Here is a 16,031-nt window from a genome sequence, read left to right as displayed (position 1 = left end):
ATCTGGCTCTAACATTTTCAACACATGACAATGTCCAGGACACCTGGTTTCCCAGCAGAGCTCCCTAAGAGCTTACTGACTCTAGGCAGATTGCTAAATTAGCAATCTAATCAGAACTCTGTCAAAGATACAACAATCTGGCACAGCCTAAAGAAGTATTTTGGTATTTCAGATTTTTGTTATATTTTCTGAACCCATGGTTAAGGTGAGTGTTGTGTTTGTGGATTTTAATTTTCTTCTTTAAATGAAACAGCATATTTTAATAAATTGGGGGATATTCTGAGGATATTCTGCCTCTCTTCCACTGCTTATATATAAACGAGAGCTGAGAAGCTGGATACAATGTTTTTACCTCTTTTGTCTTCCATATCACATTTGCACAGCTTATTAGATCCAAGTTATGTGCTACCTGGCTCCAGAACGTCAACTGAGCTTATGAAAATCAAGATTTATTCACTGCACTTGATACTTCATCTCTGACAACAGATAAATAAAGAACAATATGTTCATAATTTGTTTGGCAATGATGTATGAAGCAGATACTTGCAACTTGATCTTCATAAACTAGGCAGACTGCAGAAAGGATTACTACCAGCCCTCCTAACCTGTGCTTAAACTCATCTTCTACTTGTTCCTTTCCAAAAGCCTTTTTTTTTTTTTCCCATAAGATACTCTTCCTAACCAAATCCTAACTCCAACATGCAAACTATGAGACAGAAATGCAGTATCATGTGAGGAAAATCCATTTATTGCAATGGGAGAAGTAGGATTTCTTTTGCTGTATTTGCAGAGTCTTTATTTTGACAGGACCCACATCCACTATTAGCACTATCATAAGTGAGCCACATACAAACTACATAGCAAATTAGAGATGGCAAGAACCACTTACCCATTCACCACTGTGGTTCTCAACTTATGCCATAGTAAACCTTGCTTCTTTTATAAGTGGAATCTAGCAAGAAGGTCAATTCCTCTTTGCGATATAGTGAGGATCTCAATTCTAATCAAAACTGAGTTGGTTTTCTTCCACTTTCACGCAGCATACTGCTACCCATGGCTGTAGCATAAGTTAGCACTGGGGAAGTATCTTCCAGTAGCCAACAAAATTTCATTCTATTTTTTGGCAGATTATTTTGCTATCTCAAAACATGCATACAAGATTACATTCTCCTTTCCTCGTTCTTACACATACTTAATTTACAGACCTCTCTTCACAAGTCATCACACTGGGAAGCCACTGCATTGCCAGTCAAGTGGTATCTTTCCATCGTTTACCAACGTTGTCTTCAACAGACACCACCCATCTAATGCTCCATTATTATTTCCAAACATCTCAAGTCAAGAGGAGAAAGAACGCAGAGTTTGCTGTTTCTCTTCAGGTCCTGCATCAGTCTCCCTCCACCTCACAAGTCTCCTTTCATTTGCCCTCATATTTAAGAGACATTCAAAGACTATTTTATTTTCTACTGCATGCACATCCCCAGAATTTAAATTTTATTCTAGGCATTGCCTACCTCTGTGTCATAATGTATTTTCAGCATCCATTCCACTCTTTGTAGTTTCCCCTAAATCTTGGACAATGTGCAGCTTGTTCTACTTGCCAACTCACTTATCATTAAATTAAGCAACACAGTGATGTTCTGATCGTTGTTTTGAGTATTTATACCCATTAATAGCAACACTTTATGTCCTTCCTGCCAAATATTTTTGGAAGATTTATCTTACTATAACAACACTGATGCATACGTTCTTAAAAGTCACCTACAAAGGAAAACAACGCCAGTCTTGGATTTCTGCCTTATGCTTTTGTTTCTTCTGTAAAGAATTAATATGACAAGGTCCCTTTTAATTTTTACATCAGAAGTTCAGGCTTCATCAACTGCTTCTCCTGAATGGTGCAGAAGAATTCACACAACGTAAATGACACTTGAGAAATGGTGAGGGAAAATGAAAATGACTTAATTAGAGCACATACTTCATCTTTTTTTGTAAACACCTAAGTGGTATTTTCTTCAAAACGCACTGCCTGTCAGATACTTATCAGCACCATCCCTTCACTGATTTGCAAAATCCACTCTCAATAGCTAAGAAATCTATAGTGTTACTTTCTAATCTGAACTAGAGAACTTGACATATATTCTTAATACATGTATCACTTTTTTATTTCAATCATCAAGACTTGAAAACTAAGAAAAATTTAGCAAGCCTAAGAAAAACATCTTCCTCTCATACTGCCTAGCTGCAGTACTAAAGAAATCAGTCAATCAGGAAACCATTACATATATTACAACCCTACATCTAAAGTAATGTAAGTAACTGAAAGATCCCCAGACTAGGTTGTTCAGAGCATGAACAAGAAATGCTGAAAAGTTACCATAATCAGCAATAGCTGACTAACAATATTAAAACTAAATTCAGAAGTTATTATAGGGGCTCCAAATTAAAAGCAATAAGAAAACATCGTAAAATAGATTGTAAAAATTTCCTGTCTTGAAAGATAACCCTGCCTGGTTTTGGGTTCAAAGGGTTAGAAGTCATGAATAAAACCCATGTGATGTGCCTGTTTAAATAAATGGTTTGAAACACCTGTCATTAAACATGAACTAGTCTTATCTCCCAAGTTTGTAACTGACGTCCTTAAAATTATTGATCCATTTCACAGGCAACAAAAATTATTGCACTGGGCTCACAAATCACCGTTTCCTATTCATTGCAGAGCTCGTGACTTAAAATTAACAGTCTTATTAAGAGCAGTGGTTGCTCGGGCCTCTTTTATTAATCAAATCCAGAACAATTCACTAGCGGCTCCCGTAATTTCAGTCTGCATCCCACACTTGCTCTCTCAGAGCATGATTGATGGCAGTCTCACCGTTAAGTGCCCTTCATGATGATCAGGGAAATGTATGAATAAATACTCTGTGGCTACCAGCTGCATTATGGAGTCACCCAGGAATTCCATCCTCTGATTGTGGCCTCTGAAAAATGAGACATCAATGCAGCAAAATCAATAAGCACTCAGGAAGGAAAAAACAAAACCAGCATGCACACACAAATTAAAATAAAGAGTGATCTGAAAGTGAGCCTCACTCATTTTTGAATACACTTAAGACAAATTTCCAGAGTTAACTAGGTGAGATGAAAACACAACAAACAGTTGTAATACTGACTTTGAGCAGGAAAGCAAATCAAAGTAGCTACAGATAAACACGGTTTTTAGATCACAGATCTAGGACTAATTGAAGACCAGTTGAAATCAGGTTTGTGATGGGTTAAGGTCTCTACCTGTAGCTTCTTAAAAACAAGCAAACTATTGAATCACAGAATGCTTTGGGTTGGAAGGGATCCTTAAGGATCATCCAGTTCCAACCCCCCTGTCATGGGCAGGGACACCTCCCACCAGACCAGGTTGCCCAAAGCCTCATCCGACCTGGCCTTGAACACCTCCAGGGATGGGGCATCCACAGCTTCTCTGGGCAACCTGTGCCAGGGCCTCACCACTCATGAGTGAAGAATTCCTTCCTAATATCTAATCTAAATCTACCCTCTTTTAGTTTAAAGTCCTTTGTCCCATCACTACACCCCGTGATAGCTTTCCCTCTACATTCTCTCTCCAGCTTTCCGTAAGCCTCCTTTAGGTACTGGAAGGCCACAATAAGGTCTTCCCAGAGCCCTCTCTTCTCCAGGCTGAACAACCCCAACTCTCTGAGCCTATTTTTCATAGGAGAGGTGATCCAGCCCTTTGGTCATCCCCATGGCCCTCCTCTGGGCTCACTCCAACAGGTCCACATCCGTCTTACGTAATCTTATGTTAGGGGAGCCCAGAGCTGAATGCAGGATTCAAGGTAGGGTCTCACAAGAGCAGAGCAGAAAAATCCCCTCCCTCATCCTGCTGGCCACACTTTTTTTTGATGTATACAATGTACATAGATATGGTTGGCTTTCTAGGCTTAAGTGCACATTGCTGGCTCATGTTGATCTTCTGACCAACCATCACCCCCAGGTCCTTCTTCTCAGGGCTGCTCTCAATCCATTCTCTGCCCAGCCTGTATTTGTGCTTTGGATTGCCTCAACCCAGATGCAGGACCTTGCACTTGGCCTTCTTGAACTCTATGAGATTCACACAGGCCCACTTCTCAAGCCTGCTAGGTCCCTCTGGATGGCATCCCTTCCCTCCAACATACTGACTGTACCACACAGCTTGGTGTCATCAGCACACTTGCTGAGGGTGCACTCAATCCCACTGTGCACGTAGCTAACAAAGATATTAAATGCTGCCAGTCCCAGTATCGACCCTTGAGGATTGCCACTCACTGGTCTCCACCTGGACACTGAACTGCTGACTGCAACACTGAGTGTGACCACACAAACTATTCCTTATCCACTGAGTGGTCTGTTCACCAAATCCATTTCTCTCCAATTCAGAGACAAGGATGTTGTGTGGGACTGTCAAATGCTTTGCACAAGTCCAGGCAGATGACATCAACTGCTCTTCCCTTACCCACCAATGCTGTAACCCCATCACAGAAGGCCACATGTCAGGCACGATTTGCCCTTAGTGAAGCCACGCTGGTTGTCACCAGTCACCTCCTTATTCTACATCCTTAGCATAGTTTCCAGGAGGATCTGCTCCATGATCTTACCGGGTATGGAGGGAGACCGACTGGCCTGTAGCTCCCCAGGTCTTACTTTTTTTTTTTTTTTTTCCTTTTTAAAAATGTGTTTCCCCTCTTCCAGTCAGTAGGAACTTCAGATTGCCATGACTTCTCGAATACAACAGACAGTGGCTTAGCAGCTTCATCTGCCAGTTCCCTCAGGACCAGCGGATGAACCTCATCTGGTCCCATGGACTTGTGTACCTTCAGGTTCCTTAGATGGTCTTGAACCTGATCTTCTCCTACAGTGGGCTATACTTGCAGTGATTTCAATAGAGAAAGATCTGTCCATTCACAAGAAATAAAAGGATCAGGGTTTACACCCATGTTCGATCCTGGACTGGATATGCACTGGTACAATACTATTTTCTTTATTACATGGTCTGGCAGCTCTAGTCAGAGACCCAAGCCTACTGTGTGTTTAAGTGCTGTACACACAATATAACACAAGGGCTGTAGCTGGACCAAAAAAACATGACTTTTTTCCTCTGTCCAGATGTACCTTCAGGAGTGTTTTGCTACAGTGTCAAGAAAGTTGTCCCAAAGTCAGATGAAGGAAGCTCAGAAGATACACCAGGATGGTTCTTTAACACACGTAATTCCCAAGTTATCCACTATTGACTACTGTCAGAGACAGGACACCAAGACAGTCAGGCTGACAAACATAGCTATTCTCTCTTCTGAAGAAGAGATAGAACATCTAGAGTTTGTTTGCAAACAAAGTAATTTGGGATATTAACAGCAGGGCCAACAGAGCTATACAAGGACACTTGCCGCATACTCACAGAGTCAGATGGTTAAAGCCTACTGTCCTCAGAGTGAATGCACGTGCTAGAAGCCGAACGTGAGTAAAGATGACTCCAATTGCCTCCTCAAACTCCGTAAGCTTTTGAAGAACTGGAGATGTCTCAATGAGTTGCCTGTCAGTATTAGACTCCTGCAGCTGTAAATAAAATGAAGAGTGAGTAAAGACAAACTGGTACTATTTCAGAACTTTTCAGAAAAAAGAAAACATTCTGTAAACCAAGGGCAAAGAACACATTGAACAAGTCATTTTGTGGAGAGCAGAACTGAGAAATTCCGGTTTCCTCTGGCTTTTTTTCTTGGATATTTGCTATGCAAAGAAAACGTGAGGTCTGATGAATGCGTTTTTGCTTTTTTTTTCTTTTAAAAACACTTAAGGTGTTTATAACACATTGCTTATATGGTCTTGTCTCACGTCAATAGCACGTGCTACTTATCTTCATAAAATGTATAAAATTGTGTCAGATCTCTGATGTTAAGAAATTGCAATTGAACAACAAATTCAAAAATTAATAGAATATGGCTGTCACACCACGCATCAAGATGAGAAAACACTAATCTATTTCTCTCACTCGAGTATCAAAAATGAAGAACACTTCTTATACAAAATTCATAAGGACACAATAACATCAGAAAATTAAAACGATCACTTAGGTCAGTATCTGTCTTATCAGTTTCTTGTCTAACATCTTTGACGTAGGGACACTAAAATGACTTTCTGGAGTTGGAAAATGACTTAGGCAATTTCTCCAGTCACTCTGGGCATTTGTCCTGTATAACAACGTCTAAGAGAAGGCATCCAAATGATGCCTAAAGGAAAAGCAATAATAATGCAAGTATATTAAGGACTTTCCTGATAACTATTTAATCCTCCAACTATCAGTAGACTGCCCAAGTTCTATGCTGTTTAGGTATACTTAGTAACCCACAATGGGTTGTGCAAGTCCTCTTCCACTAGCTTGACCCATTGTCACATACAAGCTTTCAGTATCCACAGAAATGTTCATCAACAAGTTCCACAAATCAGCAGGTTTGGTTTTTTTTGTTTTGTTTTTGTTTTTTGTTTTTTGTTTTTTTCCCTGAAGAACCAGATTGGTTCAAACTTGGGTCTCAAGTTTTCTTTTTGATTATTCCTATGGCTTATACTGGAACAGGCAATTGGTTAACTGTTTGTCTACTTATGTTTTGGACATGTCTGTTCCAGGCCTTGCCTTCCTATCTGGCCCCATCCCTGGAGGTGCTCAAGGCCAGGCTGGACGGGGCATTGAACAACCTGGTCTGGTGGGAGGTGTCCCTGCCCATGGCAGGGGGATGGAACCGGGTGATCTTTTAAGGTTCCTTCCAACCCAAACCATTCTGTGATCACCTATTTTCCAGCCTGAAGGTCACTAACTTACTTGCTTTCCTTCCATCACTAACTTACTTGCTTTTTTGTTTATTCTGTCCTTTTTCTATTAATTGATAATCTTCAGTTGGTCTTTTTTGAAACACTGAGCTTTCTTCCTATGTCTTCACAAGGCTACATATCCCAGCACTAAAATCCCCTTTTTGATGATTATGGTCAGTTTGGAGTTCAGTTGCGTGTGGAGCTGGGACTGTTTTTTTTGCTTCCTTATGTGAAGCCCTTTATACTTACCTACATGGTATTTTGTTCTTTTTCACTTCATAGCTATTCACTCTTGAATTCTCACTGTCAGACTGCAATTCTTCAGCCTCCTGTTGTCCCTGCAACCCTGAATAATTTGGTGTTGTCAAACTGCCACCTCACTGCTCCACCTCCTCCCTAAGGTGGAGATGTGAACAGCCTGTATTTCAGCAAAGATACCTAGGGAAATCCACTGATGATCTCCAATCCCTGTAAGATGTGGAGATTTCTACTCCTTCTGTTTCTTATGTTTCAGCTATTTCTTTAAATCTTTGTAGGACTGACAATATTCACTTTTTTGTTGTTTTGTTTCTTGTTCCATTTTACTTAATGTATATTTTTTTTAATCATATTTTCCACTGATTTGACTAAATCAAATGACAGGGTTACAGACCTTCCAGTTCTCTACATCTCACCCAGAGCTATTATTGTTTATTTTAAATCAGAACCTAATTTGCCATATTGTTAGAGACGCTTAATAAAAAATTAAATTGCCACTTGTCAGGCTAGCTGTACCCAAGGTGCAACTTAGGAGACCTGTGCCTCCCCTTCCTGGCAAGCAGAGAGCTAGGACAGCTTCTGAGACATGGAAGAAAGAACACTTTCATCAGAGCAGTCAGGATAGGGGTAACAAGTGACAAGCATATATAGTCTCCAATATCATACACAGATAGACAGAACGGAGATTATCTAGCAGCATATATAGTCACCAGCTCTATAAGCAGAGTCCAAGCCTTCTCTATGAAAACAGAGACAAAGGATAAAAAATAAAATCAAAAATAAAGAAATTCAGAATGAAACTTTTCTTGGGAACTTGTGCCACCACTGAGGACAGTTGGTGCTGAATTGTGAAAGATCTTCCCACCAACATTCTTTTCTGTTTAGTTCTGTCTTACACCCACAAAGAATTGGTTTTAAAATGCTTCAGGTGCATTGATTTGTTGCTGAAGATTTTGCCTAAGTAACCATTGCAAAAATCTGTAAATCTGTCTGCAACATTTCAGATGGAAGCCTCAAAGTGACCTGCTGAAGGGTGTGCTCACAAGGAAGTTTCAAAGGAGTCAAACTGACTGCACAAAACATCAGAGATTTGGTTGGACAAAAGAAACACTCTTAGATGTTTGTATGATCCTGAAAACCTTACTGACTGCATCACAACTTGGATACGGCTATCCTTGCAGCACTCCTGCACCCTTGGAAGACATTAAGATAGGAAGCTACGATGCAGTTCTCTCAGCTTCCAAACTTGTAAACTAACCACTGGTGGACCTCACAAATACATAAAAGAAAAATTAGTTTTCAGAAACCTTCATACTTTCAGTGTTCAGCTATTAAAGCTACAACAGCCATTGAAGTAACCATGCTGTCATTGAACAACAACAAAAATCAGCATCACACTCTTAGGCCATTTAACTAATGTGACTTTCAACTATTAAAGTTCCAGTCTTAATTTCAGGTTAAGAAAACAAGTACAAGGACTGTTTTTGTAACCTTTCCCTGCCCCTAGGTTCCAGAAGATAACAGGAAGATGCCAGAACATTACCTCTCACTAGATTTATCATATGAAAAGCACAGTTATATATCAAACATGAGCCAAAGAAAGGTGAATGATTAATCCTGAGAGAGGCATAGATTCATTATTTATCAAAAAATCAAAGGCAAATACATACACTCCTCTGGCTACTTTTTAGAAAATTTTCTGAGATGTCACTACAGTGGAAACCTATGGAAAAGCATCCTTAGAAATAAAACAGCTATGAAATTTATTACAGAAAGGGATACACTTACTTGGAGTGGGTGCAGTGGATAATTAAGCCATACATCCCGCAGGTCCTGCAAACATTGAGAGATGCCTTTAATGCTCAAGGGAGTCATTTAACAAATTCCATAGTACTAAATAAAATGTCATTACTTGAAATACTGAACTATTTCAGATGCTGACTCTGCTTATTGCAAATTCAATAGTGCTGGCAAACTAATTTTTAAAATCGTGTATTTGCTGTTCAAACTGCCTGTAGTTCTCCCAATTAGCTTGTGTCAAAGAGGTGGAAAAATCCTTGAACCATATAGAAAGTGGTTAAAGGGAAAAAGATTTTTTTAGGCCTCAGGTCTAACTTTATTTGCACTCCTCAGTAGCAAGTTTGATTTAACCAAAAGTGAGAACTAAAATGAAGAAAAACCTTGTACTCTTGCTTTTCACACAGGTTTCCTTCATTATTTGCTGCCTGGTGCCTGTAAGCATGAGTGACAATAGGCTTCAAAATACTTCTATTTCTAATAAACTTTGTCATTTCACAGACTCAGACTTTCAGGATGGAGAAGACTGATTCATCCCATAACTACTGCTACATGTATTGTCCCAGCAGAACGTACTGGTTACCTTTCTTAGCCATTATATGGGATAAAAGCTAACTAACTGCGATCTAGGATAAAATATGTAGGAATGGATCAGACTAATTAAGCAATTTGGTAAATGTTGGATGAAATTCCCTGTAATCTGTTAAGGTTTCTACAACTTCTGGGGGTTCTATGATACTACAACTTATGATACAGCAACAGTCACTTGACACGTGCATACTTTCGCCAATGCACGCCATCTGGACCCACAGCACCTACCTCTTGTCAGAGTAACACTCTGCATGGAAGCCTGCAGGTTTCCCACACCACACTCCCTTCCCTACCTAATCCAACCAACAAACAGCACACCTGAGTGAACACCATAATTTTTTTTTGCCTGAACCAATGCTTTCTTAAACATGCTATGTTACATTCAGTTTCCAGGAATTAAGTACCACAGGTGTCTTCCTGTTCATTTGTGATTCTCAAGTAAAACAATGGGCAAGGAGACATGTTCTGAGATGTCTTCAGTTATTTTCTAAAATGTAAGGCAAATCAATAATACATAAATACCTTGTCATTGAAGAGCAAACGTCCAAATAATTGTTTGGCCTCTTCTAGGCTCCCTTCTAGATAAACAGCTCCTACATGAATAAAACAGTTTGTTCAAGTGCAACAACACATTAGTTCTTAGAAGTTTACTAAGTACAAGTTACTCAAAGATCTCCGCTGCCTTTACTTCCAATAAATTTATTTAAAAGCACGCTGTGTTAATAATCAAAATAGAATATCCGTTTTTGAGAAATCTAAAGCACATTAAACATGAGCATAAATCAACGGTTGTAAAATGCACAGAAAAAGCTGACACTTAATTCAGTGACAGAAAATGACACACCCAATAAGCAAAGTTTAAGCAAATTAGGCTAGAAGCAATCTATTTCTAGAAGTAGTTTCCAGTTTTCCAGCAATCTATACCGTATATATATTCAATAACTGTCACTGTCTACATTTTAATAGCCAACAGATAGTTTACATTTATTCTGCACTTTCAACATTATATTCTGCATATAAATGTCAGAACTATTTCAAACCTCAGTGCCTCCTTAGCATTATAACATTATCTCCCTTAACTGCAACTCTCTCTATTTCTAGAGATTAGTTGTACAAATATATATATTTTAACTGCATATGCAGCCCTCACTAGCCCTCCACCTGCCCATTAGTAACAAATTGCAAAATCTGTGTAAGGCTTTTGGTATACCAAAAAAAATCTGTATTAAAAAAAAAATCTGTATTAGGCTTTTGGTATACCATATGCACTCTGTCTGCACAGGCACTTTTAAAATTCAATATCAGCACTTTGTTCCTTGATTATCTTTATAGAAAAGCTTCTGAAAACCTCAAGTTAGTCCTCGTACACACATCTGTATAAAAGCAAAGGGAATACACAGCTACATGAAGAGCACAGAGCAAGGGAGTCAATGTTCCCACATAAAGGGAGAACACTCTGCATTGCTCTGCTTCCACCCCCACCCCCCTTTTTAATGCTCTCAGGTCAACTACTTTCTTTGGACTCTTTGGAGAATGGTTTTGGGGTTTATAAGAGCATCTTGCCAGAGGCATGTTGACAGCACTGAATTTTAAGCAGGTCCTAGGCAGTCTGCTTACAGTTTTGCTTATTATTTTCATCACAGGGAAAAAACACCAGACTTCTAGAAGGGTTCTCAAATAGGAGCTCCAGAGCCCACATACATTTTTACAGTCCCTTTACAAGTTCCCAGATTTTAGCTATGGCCCTGACAATGCCTTACTGCTCAATTAACTTCATGAACAACTTGATATTGGATTTAAACAGCAATCCTGCTCTCAGAAAATCTCAGTGCCTGCCAAATAGTCCTCATCACCATATCCCAGACAGGCTGAAGTATACAAATGAAGCCACAGATACATATCTAGTATTCCTCTCCTTTTTTAAATTAATTTTTTATTATTTATTTTTAAAGATCAAAACACTCAAAGAAAGCAAAATAGAGTTAGAAACACAACTCCTGTTTCTTGATAAGATGAAATGCAATTTGGCCCAAGGCAGAACACACAGAACTTGCCATCTAAGCCAGCTGTGATCTGTTTTTTCAAAGCAGAACAAAGAGCTTTAGGATCCTGTATGGAATATAAAGACCTGGAACACGGCTTTTTCTATAGTTCATATCACATACAGCACATTTGTATGAATATGAAGACAAATCAGTGAAGTTTAAATTGTTTCATGTATTCAAACTAAGATTTAGAAAATGATGCTATTTAAAATGGAGTTCATATGGATGTAATGGTTCAGACTTCCTCCTTTCTGCTTGCTGATTTTGGTAACTGTTGTCAGGTCTTCCTGACCTCTCCCACGTAAACTTATTCACTAGCAGAACCAGTCACTGATCAGCATGCTAGTGCCCAGCAGCAAAATTGACACAGCTTCCCTTTATCCTCAGCCAGCGAGTTTTGGGAGCTTTATGACATAAGTCATGGCATATTGCCATGCCTTTTTTTTTTATTATTACTTGTAAGGAAAATAAAAAGACCAAAAAAGATTTACTTGGCAAATGTCACATTTAACCCACAGGAGAATATCACCTGGGCAGAGAGGAAGTGGGCTGGTGCACTCTGAAAGCAAGTCGCAGATGAAAATTCAGGGCTGACATGGGACCCCCCATTCCTATTGGAAGCAGTGAGCCTCCAATTTTCTTGCCAGGCCACGGTGAACAAGCTGCTCCAGCCCAGAGGACTGCATGTGGCAGGCCACAGCATGCATGAGGAGTAAAATCCTCCAGCGATGGGTAGAAGTGCCATACCACAATGTGAAACAGGTGCAAGATTTTTCATTGTAAGGCTGCATATTCATCATGTCATACACATGGAGCATGTACAGGAAATGGGAAGAAACAGCGGAAAATGAATAAGCTTTATCACCTACTCTTAGTAGCACTACTCAGCACAGACCTATGTGCTATGCGGACATTAAAACACAGCTGTTTGTGCATACACAAACACACGTGGTTTACCTATCAGGGCTTCAAAGCAGTTGGCCATGGCGTGGCGGAGATCCGATTCCCTGCAAAGGTCTGGACCATGTGCATAAAGCATGAATCGATCTAGTTCCAGCTTCTGCAGAATGTGAAAAGAGTTAAAGCCATGGTTATAGAAGTACAAGTTCTAGTCACTAGAACTCAATTACACCACTGCGATGCAGCAACTGGATTTGAGGGAACGTTAAAGCTGTTTTCCACAGTTTCAGTTCAGACATCGGCTTTAAGTTTAAAATTAGAACACTTTAATTGTTTTCTAGAGGCAAGCAGCTACAGTGTAATACTGTGGTAAAGCTGGGAATTATCAAACCAAAGATTCAAGGGAAGACAGATCAAAATAACTTATTAGTTAAATTTAGGAAGGAATTCAAGAGGAGGGCTGAGGGTGTGACAGAAAAACAGCCTGCTATCAGATGGATGTAACAGCGTGCCCTGTCTCTTGCTGGTAGTTTGCACTCATGTGCTTCGCCTTCAGAAATGCTGAAGCAGCAATCAAAGGGAGGGGAGTTAACGCTGAGGAAAAAGATTACTCCTACGAGAAGAGAACAAAGCAAGACAGTGAGTTACAGGAACTCTGACAGACACAATCCAGTAAACATCTGACTTTATCCTTTATGAGTTTCAACAGGTGGCAATACCAAAAGCCTCTGCGCACTGAAAGCAGAACTGATATTTTAATCTGCAGTGCCACCTAGCTTTTTTCTCCCTTTCAACTGTGAGTCATTAACATTCATTTTTCCTAAGCCATATTTCTGCTTGCCAGTCAGAACTTAAGGTAGTGAGTCAGATGCATCATATAATGTATGATAATTCTGCTATAGAAATGCAGGCAAGAGCTACTAGGTTCTCTTTTTCTATTCATCTTTTTGACACAAAACCATTATTGAGATTTTTAAGGAAGAAATTTGCACATCTTGCAAAATTTGTATGAGAATAGGTTCTTCCCAAATGGGCGTAAGTTGCTACTGACCAATTTCTCATTAACTTTCAACTTCATCTTCCCAGAGTATATTTAAGAGCTAAAAGTAGAGAAACTAAGGTATTTGAGATGTGAGGCTCAGACATCTCAATTTGAAAAAAGGAGTCTTCCATTTTCAATGTGTGAGAACATATTCACAGCTCCAGAACAAAGGACAATACCACTTACCACTTTATCCAGTGCAGGGAACACTCATTAGTTAACATCAAAGTGGAATATTGTTTTACTACAAATTTAAACTAGATTTTTTTCATTTGTTTGCATTAACTCTTTTCTCCAGTGTCTTAGCTTCATTTTCATTGCTTGCATTCAGAATATTTTGCATATGCTTTACATCTCATTTCTGATCAAGACATGGCTTAGACTGTTTTTAAAACTGCTGCCACATTATCTCTTAGAAGCCACAGAAATTTATCCTTTGATCCTCAATTAAAACAGCATTCCACATGCCCAAGAGAACTGAAGGAGTTGAGAAATTTTTTGAGAAAGTAAACTGCGTGCAACACGGCACTGCATGGGGTTAATTAATGGGCATGAAACCAGGATGGTCATATAAGATATACAAGAGGAAAAAAGGGTAAGTTAGGAAATCAGGAATGTATAGATATCTAGTACTTACTGTTCTATCTAATAGAGTTTAAAAAATGTTGCAATAAATTTTCGAAGATCGTTCATTTAGAATAGTAAGTATAGTGGAAAGAGCTGGAAGAATATATAAACTTACCTGATTCAGACTTTAAAAAATAAAGTAAATTCAGCGTCAGACAGTTCAATATCGTATTTAAAAACAAAGCCCCAGTTGAAATGTTTTTCAATCAATTCATGCCTATCTAAATCATTAAAGAAAGCTTTGGAGGAAAATGATTTTGTTCATTCCCTACCCTACACTTCTCCAGAGGATTCAGCAAAAAGGCATGTTAGAAATCATGCAGTTTTTGCCAAAATCTCAAGACTGTATATGCTTGTTTAAATTATCGCATGAGTATGAACAGACAAGATTAAGAGAGACTTGAAAATCATCAGCAATACACAGTGGGGTGGTCGTGGGAGATGCATGCGCATGTGCATGGCCTAATACATTATATTGGCAAGCCTCAGACTGTTTTTTTTAAAAAATATGTTAACAATCAAATCTGAATAAGGGAATACCAAATTATCTATGAACATAGATTTAATGAGCTTTGTATATCATATTCCCACCTCCAGTATCACGCAGGAATACAAAAAGCTCCTGTCATTCACAGAATTAAATAAAATAAAAATCAGAGGCATCTCAATTTTTCCCATGATGTAATGCTACTTTTCACCAAAAGACTTCTTAACATTTTGCTCTTTCACAGTTCACAGCAAGTTTGAAGGTAACTGCTTAGGTTAGGGAGTGGATGAAACAAACTCCCCTACCACCACCCCTCCACTGTCTCTACAGCCTGCTGCCATCTTCTACCTGAATGCTCCATCACACAGTCCCTTTAAAGTCAACCAATTTTACTTCCCTTCTATTATCAATCTCAATATCTATGTTATTTAAAGTTAAATATAGAGGCACCTTCACCATAAGCATCCTAAAAACCTAATCTTCTGCTGGCAAAAATGACCCAACTATTCTTCTTAAAAACCTGCTCTGGAGGTAACACTAAGCCCTATTTCATCTCTAAAATAACTTACAAATTAAAAAAAGCTCCTGTACCCTAAATTCTGTGCACAAAACATGATAAAGGCTGATGTTTGAAGCAGACAGATCCCTCAAGAAGCTACTCATGCACTATTAGTCTCACACATGGGTTTCAGCTGCAGACACATAAAGCATAGGGGTGTACCTTAGCCAGCATGGCCAGATGTTGGTTCTGAACGATGGCAGTGCGGTATGTAGCTAGTCCTCCTTCCTCCAGAGTGGGAAACAGGTAGTACAAGTGGACACTGGCAAAACAAAATGAAGATGGTGTCAGCATTTGGTTAAAGATGAACTGATGTACACCTCTATGGAAGACTGCTTTCCCATCAGATCCTAGCTGGTAATGGGTCCCTTCCCAAGGCAGAAGATCAGTTTGAAGGTAAAGAAACAATCAAAGATTAAAACAGTTCTCAATAATATTGTCTGGGTAGCACAGGAAGCAGGGGAGAATGAGTGCTGCTTCTTTACTGGGCAGCACATAATTTCTAAACCCCTGCAGTGACAGGCAGTTCCCTCATCTGAAGGCATCTACCAACAACAAAGGTGTTACCTGGAGGATGCTGAGCAATAAAAGCAGGGGAGAACCATCTGGCTTGAACTCTGTGCCACAGGTACACCACAGTGCTTTACGATGATATTATTCAGCCTGGACCACCACTTGGGATTTATTTAGTTTTTTAATTAATTAACTTATTTATTTTTACAGTACTTTAGAAAATAATTGCTCTTAAATGCCAATAAAAATAGTCTGTTTAAAAACAACATTACCAAACAGATGCTAACAGAGCCAAAGAACAGGAATCAACAGTCTGTATTTATCAAATGCGTGAAGTCATTAATACCACAAACAGAGAGAAAATGAGTT

At 39.2% G+C, this 16,031-nt stretch overlaps 1 protein-coding gene across 1 annotated transcript in view; it reads right to left on the bottom strand.

The window, feature by feature from the left end:
- DROSHA (drosha ribonuclease III) overlaps nucleotides 1–16,031 on the bottom strand; it is a 68,379-nt gene that overhangs the window by 8,164 nt on the left and 44,184 nt on the right. Inside the window, exons 21-26 of the mRNA XM_027451658.3 lie at nucleotides 15,312–15,411; nucleotides 12,492–12,594; nucleotides 10,012–10,082; nucleotides 8,890–8,934; nucleotides 5,438–5,595; nucleotides 2,870–2,975 (exon numbers count right to left, since the gene is read on the bottom strand). Coding sequence (XP_027307459.1) covers nucleotides 2,870–2,975; nucleotides 5,438–5,595; nucleotides 8,890–8,934; nucleotides 10,012–10,082; nucleotides 12,492–12,594; nucleotides 15,312–15,411 — 583 coding nt within the window. The remainder of the gene's footprint in view (nucleotides 1–2,869; nucleotides 2,976–5,437; nucleotides 5,596–8,889; nucleotides 8,935–10,011; nucleotides 10,083–12,491; nucleotides 12,595–15,311; nucleotides 15,412–16,031) is intronic.

This window comes from Anas platyrhynchos, chromosome 2, assembly GCF_047663525.1.
Source record: "Anas platyrhynchos isolate ZD024472 breed Pekin duck chromosome 2, IASCAAS_PekinDuck_T2T, whole genome shotgun sequence".
Lineage (NCBI taxonomy): Eukaryota > Metazoa > Chordata > Aves > Anseriformes > Anatidae > Anas > Anas platyrhynchos.
Note: the sequence above shows the minus strand (reverse complement) of the source record. Positions and strands in the feature narration are given on the sequence as shown.